Source organism: Polypterus senegalus, chromosome 17 (assembly GCF_016835505.1).
Source record: "Polypterus senegalus isolate Bchr_013 chromosome 17, ASM1683550v1, whole genome shotgun sequence".
Lineage (NCBI taxonomy): Eukaryota > Metazoa > Chordata > Cladistia > Polypteriformes > Polypteridae > Polypterus > Polypterus senegalus.
The window spans coordinates 61,446,777-61,459,195 of record NC_053170.1 but is presented as its reverse complement, the minus strand read 5'-3'; the positions used below and the strand labels follow the sequence as shown (position 1 = coordinate 61,459,195).

Genomic DNA, 12,419 nt, shown 5'->3' with positions numbered 1-12,419 from the left:
AATTGAGCTGTGGCGATGGGATAGTAGGCTGCTTCTATTGATAGACACAATTACAAGATATAAGAAACTGATGGAGAGGTGCGAACGGATTTAAGGTAGGCCGGGAATTACACGTTTTTTTTTCATAAGCTTTAGTAATTTTAGTGTTAATTAATGCTAGAAGTCATGTGGAGATGGATCCTAATCCAGCGGCATAAGTTCTGAGGACGGACCAACATGTTCTCATCACAATTGTTCTAATGTTCAAATATTATAAAATCCTTATACAGGACGGCTATGCACTATAGGGCACACTTGCTCATGCACAAACCAACGTTCACTCACATTGCACCCTTATTAGCATTTAGGATGTTATGGCCAGAAAAAAGTCAAAAGAGATTAAGGAAAAAAACACAAACTTCACACAAACAGTAAAAGTACTGTGGTTCAAAAATAGTGCCCTTAAGCCATGAGGCAGCAGCCCCAACCACTGTATAACTGCGCCACTGTGCCGCTCTGTTTCTAGCTTTAGCAAAGATTTTAATTCCTGCAATCTGTTTCTGTTTAGTACAGTGTGGTCAGGACAAAATCAAGACAAAGAAATACACCAAAGCTTTGAGAAACTAGCTGTGACGAGAGGAAATGAGAGAGTAAAACTTCAAAAGACAGGGCTAGATTAGGAAAGTTAAAAAGGGGACATGAGCCCATTCCTCGGCTGCCATGCAAGACAGCCTACAGTGATCTTTTGAAGATTAGCCCTCTTCATCCTGCGGAACACCTTTAGAATTTCTAGCCCAGAATCCACTTTGGCAATGTGAAGATTAGTCTTCATTATTATTGGGCCCTTGAAACAGAAGTATGAAGAAATTCAACATATGTTGGGTCTCCCTTTCTGAAAACTCTGATTTCCTTATGTGTCAGACTCATATTGTTTAATGGTAACACATATTTTAAAACTTACCTTCTGGTGATGACTTCATGCGATAAACAAGCTGGAGCAAACATTGCCCTAAAATAAAAAGACAGAAAATTCATTCACCTTCTATCTCTTTGACAATTTAGTAATAAACCTTATGTTCTAAAGTAAAGCAATATTGCCCTTCCGAATGAATGACATCCCAAATGCCTCAAGTTATTTGACTGAAATGGGGAAAACAGCTATGTATGTAATGGTTTGTGTTTCAGTCTGATTTAAAGAAATGTACTGTTTAAGATGTCCATTACTAAATATCTGGTACCATTGCTCATATTCTCCCCACACATTTACTCCTGGAAGGGAAACCCTACCATCAGTTTCAAGTTATAGATTGCTACAAAAACTGTACCCTTAAATGCAATAAAAGAAAGGTACCCTCGGTTTTAACAATATCTAAATCCACCAAATTTAAATTTCCTTACGGGACATCCTTGAGCGTATTCCGTAGCTCTCTGCCAAGATTCTGAATGTAAATCCACTGGCCCTCCTGGACTGGTTGTCCCGTTAAGTGAATGTTGTCCACAGTCAACTGAGCTTCATCAAACAACCACTGGACAACAAATACTGGACCTGTAAATTATATTTTTGTTAATAAATTGCAGTACAGGAACAAAGTGGATATTGTTGGAGGAAGCATTTTATCAACTGCTATGGAAGCTGTGCTGATCTAGTGAGGGTGAGACAATTTTCTCAGCTGAAATTGCTTATGTTTTTGCGAAGCTCTGCAGTGGGTAGGAATACAGAAGATGCTGGAAACTGTGATTGTTTCTTAGCTAACTAACCTCTTAAGTGTTACATAAAAGGTCAAGACTAGTATAACAGTTCTTTTTTCAAAATAGGGAACTAAAAGAAGTGTTTTAAAAACCAAGATAACCCACTCCTCAATTGGTAATGTTAGGAAATTTGAAGGAATCCAGATGACAATGGCACTTTCCAAAGGTAGTAATTATCAACTAGAAAACAGTGGCTGGCACATATACTAAAATCACATGAAGACGGAGTGGTTTAATGGCAGATATGAGTATTTTGTTCTAAATGGTGCTTCATAAACGAGTTAAGTCCCATATTGCATCAATCCACTTACAGCCTCAATGCAATCTAGGATGCATGTAAGCATCATGCAAGGAAAACCACATTTTTGTTGTGACATTTGAATACATTGACAATTCTGCTGTGCATGTTCTGCTTTCTATAATATATTCTAGATTTCTAGAATACTCATCTATGGCTCAATCCTCCCAGTTTTGTGAAAAACATTGCCGTACACATTTTTTATCAAAACCTTAGATTTTTTAGCGTCCTGGGTATGGTGTTAATCTGCATCCATCCCTGTATGTAGGTCCTTCAACCTGCAGGGAAACACTTGGGGGTTGGTGACAGAATTGGCACTCCAGCCACCATAAAAAATCTCCCACTGTTCCACTCCATCTGAAGTAGTGTGGTGCTGAGGTGTCACCCGTTGCATGGCTGCACTTGGGTCCTAATCTGGGATCCTGAGTTGGTTTGTTGTGTGGTGGATGCGGCAATGCGCTGTATCAGTGCGTGCTCCTAACCTCATCCTCAAGACAGCCTGCAGGTCAACACTAAGTTCACAAAACCAATCAACACTCAGCATTGTGCTCTTTCTGTTGCACGTTATGCGCACGCACAATAAAAAAAATACTGGGGAAATGAAAAGAACAGATTATGCTATAGAACTAAAAGCACCACAAACCAAAGATATGCTAATAAAAAAACTGAAGACAACATTTGTGAGTGATTAAAAGCATAATAAGTGGGTTTCACTAATTTCTTCTTGGTAGATGTTTGTCAGATTTGTCTATTATGTTCTTCACAAACACTGAAAAACTAGAAGTGATTGTAAGTGTGACATGTTTTAGATTAGGCTCAAGTCATAGTCATTCAACACAGCATAAGTACTATGACAACAAAATGCAATTTTGCATTTAACCAGAAGTGCAATTAGTAGTTAAATGCATTTAATCATATAAGTATAAAAATATACAGTAGTGACGAATTTGTACAGACAAGAGTAAGTCATGAGCATAGAATGGTTAGTGATAGTTAATATATTATATAATATTATGAATATACAGATTCCAATGATGTACAGATAGATAGATAGATAGATAGATAGATAGATAGATAGATAGATAGATAGATAGATAGATAGATAGATAGATACATACTTTATTAATCCCAAGGGAAATTCATATATATATATATATATATATATATATTGTGAGCTGGAGGGCTGATCGCACCCCAAATAAAGACAGACGCCCCTGGGAAAACCACAAACCCTGAAACACTGGCTACACATTGCTCCTTATCCTTGCACTATAACGCGTAATACAAGCCTCGCGCGGTACTCCGCTGACTTATAAGCCTTGCGCAGCGCCTGTCAGTTTGAGAATTGATTGTTTGCCTTTATCTCTCTCTGCTCCTAGCGGAACTGTTATATCTGACTTGTCATGGAGCACGTTTAAGCTCATGTGTTTGCGGTGTCTGAATAAAAATCCTTTTTTTCTACGACCTTCTGTGTCTCTGTGCAAATCTGTGACCCAAGCGTGACAATATATATGGTCTTAGGGAGACATGGGAGGGGCAGAGGCAGCCTAACAGCCTAAGATTTGGAGTTCAGCAGGGTAGATCTGATATAGTTGGTCAGAATGCTCTTCATGATGCAGTAGCAGAAGTCAATTACAATCTGACAAAACAGACGTTCTTCAGCTGCATCAAAAAGAAAAGATGGTTTTCTACTCTCTAAATCAGGGAAGGTTTGTTGAGGGACCAAGAAAGTTAATCAGAAATGTTAATACTAAGTGATTATTATTTAGTGATTATTGTCTATATAACTGAGGCCGCAATTCACTCTCACAGAGCAACATGCAATCATGCCAGATATGACATTAGCAGAAAATTAGTTTTTCCAATTTAAATGTATATGCTAGAGGAAACTAGGCTCCTGCAGCTGAAAGGAAGCCACAGAGAGAGATGAGCAGTGGAACGAAGCACACAGCCAGCCTTCTTTTAAAACCTCACATAAATATTTGCTTTTCTTCTTCCAATAACAATATGTACCGTATATGCTGTTTTACAATACTGTGTTCAATATCAAGACAAGGATCAATGCTCAGTTTCATTCTTGGGTTGAAATGTTGTCTTCTTGCTTGATCCAATGCCCTTACTTTAAACCACAAGAACAGTTTGGATATTTTTTTTATAAAAAATGTAAGACAGCTTCTTGTAGGAAATTAATATATAACATAACTGTGAACAATTAACTTCAACATAAAAAATACTGAATTTATCCTTTAGCGTACGTAACATTTGAAATGACAGGGTAAAAAAGTACAAATGGCACAAAAGTTTACACAGTACATATCACAGTATTACCAAATTAGATGCTTGAACAAATAGAATCAGAAGGATTTCTGACCAAGCTCATGGTGAACTGACAAGTGCTACAAGGCATGGTGAATAGTGACTAGTTGTCATCTCTCTCACTTTGTTTTGATGAATAAAAACCAATTGATATATTTACTGTGTTTTAACTGGCATCTTAAAATAAATCGTAGTTACTGAGATATTGATTTGAATTGCTAATTGATGTGCTTCTCAGGAACCAATCATTGAAAGATAATGAGTGCCTTCTATAGATTGTACTTGACCTTTTTGTAAACACGGCAGATATTGAGACATTACAAATTATAAGTCATTTTAGACCATTCACACCATTAAGTTCATCTGTTTAGATAATGGCTAAGATATTCCTGCCTTTCACTCAGAATATTTGTCAAAAGACATTAGAACATTAACTTCATCTTTTCACATTTAACAGGTTTTCATTCTGAAAGTGATGCTTACTTTTTAAAGTTGAATAGATTTTGTAACCAAAGAAGCAATTCCACTCTTCTCCGTCTTTGAAGAGTTGCTTACAGCGTTCAGGTACTACACCATTCCAGTACCTATCAGAAAGGGAAAAGGAAGGAAAATGAGGAACTTTATCAGAATGAACTGTTCCATGTGAGACATTCTTATTATGCATATACAGTATTTATGTTGATTACATGAGTATAATCTGTAGTGCAGACTAAATCTAGTTCACCACTACTATCTTAAAACTAAAATGAACCCGTCCGTTAATTTCTTGAATTCAGTTAATCCAATTTTAAGAGTGCAATGGCCCGAAGTCTGTTTTGGCAGGCCTACTTAACAATTGATCGTGGAATCCCATAATCCCTCACAAAGGACCATTTTGGAATCACAAATCAACCTAAACCATGTGTTTGGCATGTGTGAGAAAGGAAAAAAATCCATGGGGATACAGGAAAAAGTGCAACCTCCACATAAACTGCAACAAGACTGGGATTTGAATTCAGTCCTCTTGAGCTAAGCACTACACCCGTATGCCACCCTAGAATGACTTTGAATGTAGTAATTATGATCACTGACCACAACACGCTAACAATTATGCTTTATTTCATCCATCTTCTTTCACTCTGCTAAACTTTCTTTTCTTTTTAAAATACTTGTTCTGACAAGGCAGAGCTTAAACATCATGCTACTCAACTAAAGGGTATTAAATCACTTTTACGCTTGTAGATATGTAGACAAGGTTATGGGACTTTCATCGTTTCAAACAGAAAGCTAGCGCAGGATGTTGAACTTGCAGTCTTGCATTAATCAAGTTTTTCAGGTTTTCAGTCATTACATTATTATTGGCTTGTTCTGTCCCAGTACCAATATTTATAACTTGCCCAGTTTATTTGTTTTAGATGTTGCAGAATATGAACTGTAGTGATTGTTGATGTTAGGTCAACAAAGTTTTCTTTGCTATGAGTAATAAAATGGAAATCATTGATATTAATAAACAGAAGAGATCTTACTTTATGCCTTTCTTGATGGCCTCTGTTGGAGCACAGCTGATAGTATCAATGCAGTCTGTCCGCCGGTACTGTTTATTGTCTAGAAACCAGCCTGAGTCAGAGAGGCCTCGAACTTGTATCCCATGATGGCCCATTTCGTCAAGCTGCTCAGCCACTCTGTCTACGTTAAGCAACACTCCTGTCCCACCAGCACTGCCAAACAAACACATTAAGAAAACATTACTTGTAATCTTTGCAGTCTTTTTGCAGAGCTAAAGGTTAAACAGTTTATGCAGAGGAATTTCATGGAGGTGGTTGTCCCTAAAATGTTGCAATACTGTTGAGTTAGCAACGCACAGTTCTTTCAGGAGTACCATATAATGAAGGAGTAAGGGTTCATCTGTACCTAGATAGACAGATTGCAAAGCCGATGTGGAGAATAATTTGCTCCTGTCTTTCAAAGGACAGAATGGTGCAAGCTTGGCATGATTCACTCAAGCATTACTTCAAGTAATCACTGACTTGGAAGAAAAAATATATACCACTTAGCAACGTATAAGTGAGTAAGCATAGTGGAGAAAAGAGGTGAGTAGGGGAGAGAATGTGGATTTGCAGAGCAAGGATTTAGAGAGAATCCAGCTGTTATCTAGCCCAAAGAGGTTCTTGTAGTGTAAGATTTCATGGACTCTACTTGAGATCGTGCCTTTACAGTGCAACCTTACATTAAACTTTTTGAATACAAAGTTTGAATTGAAAAAGACTAATGTGCATACAAGTATAGTTATTGAATATGAAACTGAAGCCTGTTGAACGAGTGCCATTTAGCAATGCAGTACAAGGTAGGAGAGTGCAGACCCATAGGTGCAACACTAGTGTTCTTGTCTATATAAACAGGCCTATGAGGATGCAGTACAAACTGCAAATGGGAAGACATAATGAAATTCATTTCATAATTTCAATTATGTCCAGGTTTTAACAATGTATTGCAGAGATTTATATCAAAGAACTACAAAAAACAAACAGCAGTATCAGATGTGAAAAGAAGAGCAAACAAGCACATCCTTGAATTAAACAGAACTAAATCTCTGTGGTCTTCAGCAGAGAGGACTACATGGGTACCTGATCCAGGTTTTCCAAATTAACAAAAGCATCAAAAACATTGATTGCACAAATACCTAATCATCTACCCAAGGATATCTGTAAAAATTAAGAGAAAGTGCATTCCTGAACAAACTACTGAGTCTAATAATTGAGGCCAAAATTTTGATAAAAAAAATGTCTGAATGATATATGGCAGCATGTTAACTATTAGGTAAATAAATTAGTTTAATAAATAACATGGCCACTACTTGTCTGTACATTTTTATGTGCTTATGTTATAGTAAAAGAAGCCTGTGGTGTTTTTTTTTTTCAGTTGAGGTGTGTACACAATGCATCTCTCTTGCTTTAAGTTCCTTATGCCAGTGTTTTCCAAATTGCCCTTTCCTTTTCTGAGTAAACCACTGAATACATCACTGTTTGCAATGGAGTTTAACAGCTTTAAATACTTCATCATTTGTGTAGTTTTTACATTCAATTTGTGAAAAAAATCTGAGCATTACTACATGATAATTACACTCCTACAGCTAGTCCTAAATAATTCAGGCCTACATTTTACAGGCCTTGCATATTTATACTGGATTTTCCAAAGAGTCTTGAAACTTAAAGGTGATTGCAAAGTATGAGAAAGACCACCTTGTAGTAATTGCCTGATTTTTTATGTGCATTTTTTTCTAAGAAATCATCTTTAACTGGCAGATATAAATGATCTGGACAGGCATCTAGAGAGCTTTGCGGTCCAAGCTATTTCAGTGCCATTTTAATGAATTCCCCAGCCAGGTTGAAATAAAAATCATTGCACTTATCTAGACAAGTGTTTCCCACCTGCCATAAAAATAAAAAGAGCAACCTCCAGTTTAAATGCTGCTAGTAAGTGAGTAAGACTGATAGGCACTATTAAAAGTAAAAAGAAAAAACAAAAAACGGAACATCTCAGAATAGGGCCTGCTAAACACTCACAAGAGATCTGCTGTACTATAAGTATAAAGAAAAAATAAAATTTCTGAAGACTATCTGTGGCTTCAACTTCCATCATAGTGATCTGTTAGACATGTCAAACTTAAATTCATAAAAAAAAAAAAACTTGTACCAACCTGCTGCCAGCCAGCAAAACCACCTTGGCATTGTCAAGTCCCTTCATCAGCAGCTCTTTTACCACCTCCTTAACGATGAGAGCTCCCATAAAAGCATAATCACCTTAAAATAGAAACAGAAATGATCATTCCACACCGTGGCTTGATAGGGCCCCACTTTTTAAAGTGCTTCTACAGTGGATTCAGAAAGTATCCGGACCACTTTGTCATGATGGGCTATTGAGTGTGGATTGATAGGCAAAAATGAGCAACTTCTTCATTTAAAATTAAATCTACAACACAATCAAATGTACAAAAAGTGAAGGGGCCTGAATTCTTCCTGAATCCACTATACTTTCAACCGACTGCCCAAAGAGTGCTGAGGGTTTGTGTATTCTTTGCTATTTTGGTGAATAAGGAAAATCAGTGGGAACAAATTAGGGTCATGGGGAGTCCAACATAAAATCAATAGCAAAAGGGCAAGAACCATCCCTCATAGCCAATGCATCTCAGGGAATGCATAATCATAGCCAAGTACACTCTCTCTTAGGCACAGTCACTAGTTAGCATGTCTTTGAACTAATGGTGGAAATCAACATTCCCAGATGAAGACCTTGTTCAAATGTTCAGTCATTCAAGCGCTGTGAGTTCTACCAAAGGCAACTGTGTGCTTCAACATCCAGTAGCTTGGAAGCTCAAAGTCTCAGTAAGATCTGAGAAAGCTAACGAGTCATTCTCTAATCATGCACAATTAAAAGGGTGATATTCTACAGTGTTTCTTCAAAAGTTTATATCAATTTATTTTTTTATGCATCTCCACCTAAACTTTGACCTAAAATTCAGCAATGTATTTATATGAATAGAAAATATGAAATCATAGATTTCCAGTAGATAAATTATTTAAGTAACCATGTAATGTAAAGACAAAAATTGTTACATTGATATAACTGCTGATATGTTTATTGCTTGTCTTAAAATCCATTGGCGGTGAATTCAGATAATAAATATTTTATGGCACATCTGTCCTCCTTCAAGTTCATGATGCCTATGTGTTTCAAATCTGTCTGAGTTAAAGGCAGCCCAGCACGACTTTTGAAACTATGAGGGAGGGTAGGGGCAAGTTGTGGGTGTTTTAACACAAGGATTTTACATAAAAAACTGAGAAGTATATTTGAAAAAAAGAAATCATTTAAAGAAGTAGAATACAGAAATTGCAAATAGTGGTGATAAGGCAGATTTTTTTTCCTATAAAGGAATACAGTGTACACATTTTCCAAGTGAGGTTTACATATTTTTGCAAAAATGACCACAGAGTGGTGGCACATAAACAGATTATAAAACAGGTGGGCAAATATTTTGAGAAGGTGAGTGAGTGTGTCACACATTTCAAAGAATCTAAGAAGGATTAAAAACACACGGCAAGTAGAAAATGGAGAAGAACATACAATCTGCAAAAAAGACATGAACTGGAGACACAAGTCATTACAACTCATCGCAGCTCATCACAGGCTTGAAATGAATTAGGGGCAGTGTGCCTTATTCAGTACATTTAAAGTGAAAACATATGGTTGATAGTCAGCCTAATCTTAAAAAATAAAACTAAATTCGATTGAACTGATTTGTTCCAAAGAGGTAGTAGTGTGGAGGGCACATGATGCAGCTTGTAACATTGTTGCTTCAAAACACTTGAGCCCAGTTAGACTTCCAGCTTTAAGGTTGAACCCTGGTACTTTGGTTTCCTTCTAGTATTCAAACTCCTCTCACAGTCAAAAGACACACATTGAGGGTGATTGGTAATTGTACATTTGTCAGGATAGGAGTATTGTGCCATGTGGTAGATCATAAGCAAAGCCCATAGCCTTCATGCAGTCCAGTTGTAAAAAAAAAATGAAACACAGACAGACAGACAGACAGACAGATAGATAGATAGTGTCACACACAAGTGACTGGGGAGCAGCTAAAGGACCTGACAAGCCGCACGAAACTGCAAGACAGGGGACTGGGACAGTGTGCTAAACGCTCTCTCTTTATTTCAACAGGAAAGACAAGCAACAAAAGAACACGGCACATTGAGTTCGTCTCCAAAGCCCTATCCAGACGTCTGGGCCAGGTTCTTTAGTCACCTCCAGTCCCTTGCAGATGATGCCAAGATCCTTCGCGTCATCTTTTACCAGCATTCCTACTTCCGTTCCCACCTCATAAATACGTCTGTGTTTTTCCCATTGGGTGCCACTTGTGTATCCCATAAACTGACCATAATTTGGGTTTCTGACTGTGCTTTACAGTATATGGGGCCGGAATCCCCAACCCTTAAACGTGGTCTCTGTGTTTTCTTCACAATAGATAGATAGATAGATAGATAGATAGATAGATAGATAGATAGATAGATAGATAGATAGATGTACATAATCAGTACAGAATGCTGCTCTAAATAATATAGTCCAGGACAAGTGTAAATGAAATACAGATGAGTAACATTCTTTAAAGGCATAATGAATTCAACTGATATGATTAACAGTGTTAATGTCCAAAAACAGCAAAGACTTACTTTTATCTGACTTGGATGAAGCTCCACTCCAAACATCACTTGAACAGTAAGGGATGAACCTTAAAACCAAAGTACATTACATTTTTAAATAAGAAATATATATCTGTACTGTATATCTTAAAATATAAGAAAACCTCTCTCAAATCTAATTACCAACAGCATTTATGAAAAATCTCAGTCTGGCTTTTGACCCAGCCGTAGTAAGAAGAAGCTTTAAGTTGTGTTTTAAATGATATTCTAATATATTCTAGCACATGAAATGTGACACTCACCATGCTTTTAAAGTTAACTGACCATAGCATTCTGATATGGAGACTTGAAAATGTAACACTGTCCTTACATTGCTTTATTTCTATTACCAAGAAGAACATCTTTCATGAAGCTGCTGTATTGCTGGCAGTTGTACTTAAAGGTGCCAAAGATATAAGCTCATGCACTAAAGCCATAATCATAAGAAAACAGGAGTGAATTGATCGAGTGAACATCATAATAGGACAAAACCAGAAATCATAGTCAAGACAGCTTGAGTCTGAATTTGTAAAATAAATTTAAAAACTGTGCTTTTAATCATTTTTTCAGTTAGTGTTTTTAAGTAAAAGTTAACTAAATAACTAATGCAAATCAGCTCCAAAGGTCCAGTCTGATATGTCATCAATTGACACATTCGCAACAGAACCACAGCGACAAGAGTGTGTCCACAGACTCAGAGCACAATGCCAACCAAATGACCAACAAGGCACCAGAAAGACCCTAAGATTAACCCTATTAATATTTTTAAATATTTTATAGCCTAATAGTACTTGAAAATGACTTTAAATCATGGCAGCTTCTTCATTCAGCAGTACACCCTCTATTAGACAAATAATAGCCTATTCTGCACAATGATTTTTATGCTGATGGTACTGAGTGATATTCATCAATGAAAGTGAATGAAACATCTTTGTTAATTAATGTGGCTACTTAAGCAGGACAAGAGGTTCGTGAAAATTACCTATACACTTGAAAAAAAGTACTTTCTTTTAGTGTGTGTAAATGCTATAAAGAACAAGACAATTTCAGACCTCAATGCTTAGAAATTTACTGTAGATTGCTTGAACCCACTACCCATCTTTAACAATGATAACTTTTAGTCATTATATTTTTTCACTTTGTAAGACCTGCTATTTTCATTTCAAAAGTAATACTAATTTAAGCTGATTTATTTACATGCTAAATTCTAAAAAGTGATTAATTTGAGTCAAGCAGAACTGACTGTTGAAATGTTTTATTTTATAAATTTTTGTGTTTACTCTTAGTTAGGTTTTGAGTCATTTTTAGACAAAAAGCAATACGTGGCTTTGTCTTGTAAACCCTACAAAAAATCTGATTTAAGTTAGTTACCATCACATTTAAATATGTTTAATTGATGGTGGTGGTGTTAAGAGCACATGCTGATACAGCTCATTGCCACACCCACCACATGACAAACCAAGTGAGGACCCCAGGTTAGGACCCGAGTGCAGCCATGCAATGGGTGACACCTCAGCACCACACTAGTTCAGATGGAAATGATCTCAACATTTAAACCAATACAGACGACACTTCATTCTACCACAGTACACTCCTGTTAGAGTTGCTGATGGACACACTCTTAATGATTTTTAATAACTGTGGCAGTTATTATAATCACGTGAAGCTAAGCCTTTTCCTTCCTTCTCTCTCTTTGAGGTGTTTAAACAATATTTGTTTTTACAGGGTATTTCAGACTCCACAACTTACTTGGAGGAGGTCAGAAGTAGGCAATTTGGTAAGTAAATTGTGCTCCCCATGGGTTAGTCAGTGGCAATATACCTTTTAGGAAGGATCCATTGTTTTCCCTTTCTTCATTTGTTGCA

General features: G+C 36.8%; 1 protein-coding gene across 1 annotated transcript in view; it reads right to left on the bottom strand.

Moving 5' to 3' along the window:
• notum1a (notum, palmitoleoyl-protein carboxylesterase a) overlaps positions 1-12,419 on the bottom strand; it is a 59,994-nt gene that overhangs the window by 5,840 nt on the left and 41,735 nt on the right. The window contains exons 5-10 of the mRNA XM_039739708.1: positions 10,546-10,604; positions 8,019-8,121; positions 5,848-6,039; positions 4,826-4,926; positions 1,378-1,525; positions 941-988 (exon numbers count right to left, since the gene is read on the bottom strand). Of these exons, the coding sequence (XP_039595642.1) occupies positions 941-988; positions 1,378-1,525; positions 4,826-4,926; positions 5,848-6,039; positions 8,019-8,121; positions 10,546-10,604 (651 nt within the window). The remainder of the gene's footprint in view (positions 1-940; positions 989-1,377; positions 1,526-4,825; positions 4,927-5,847; positions 6,040-8,018; positions 8,122-10,545; positions 10,605-12,419) is intronic.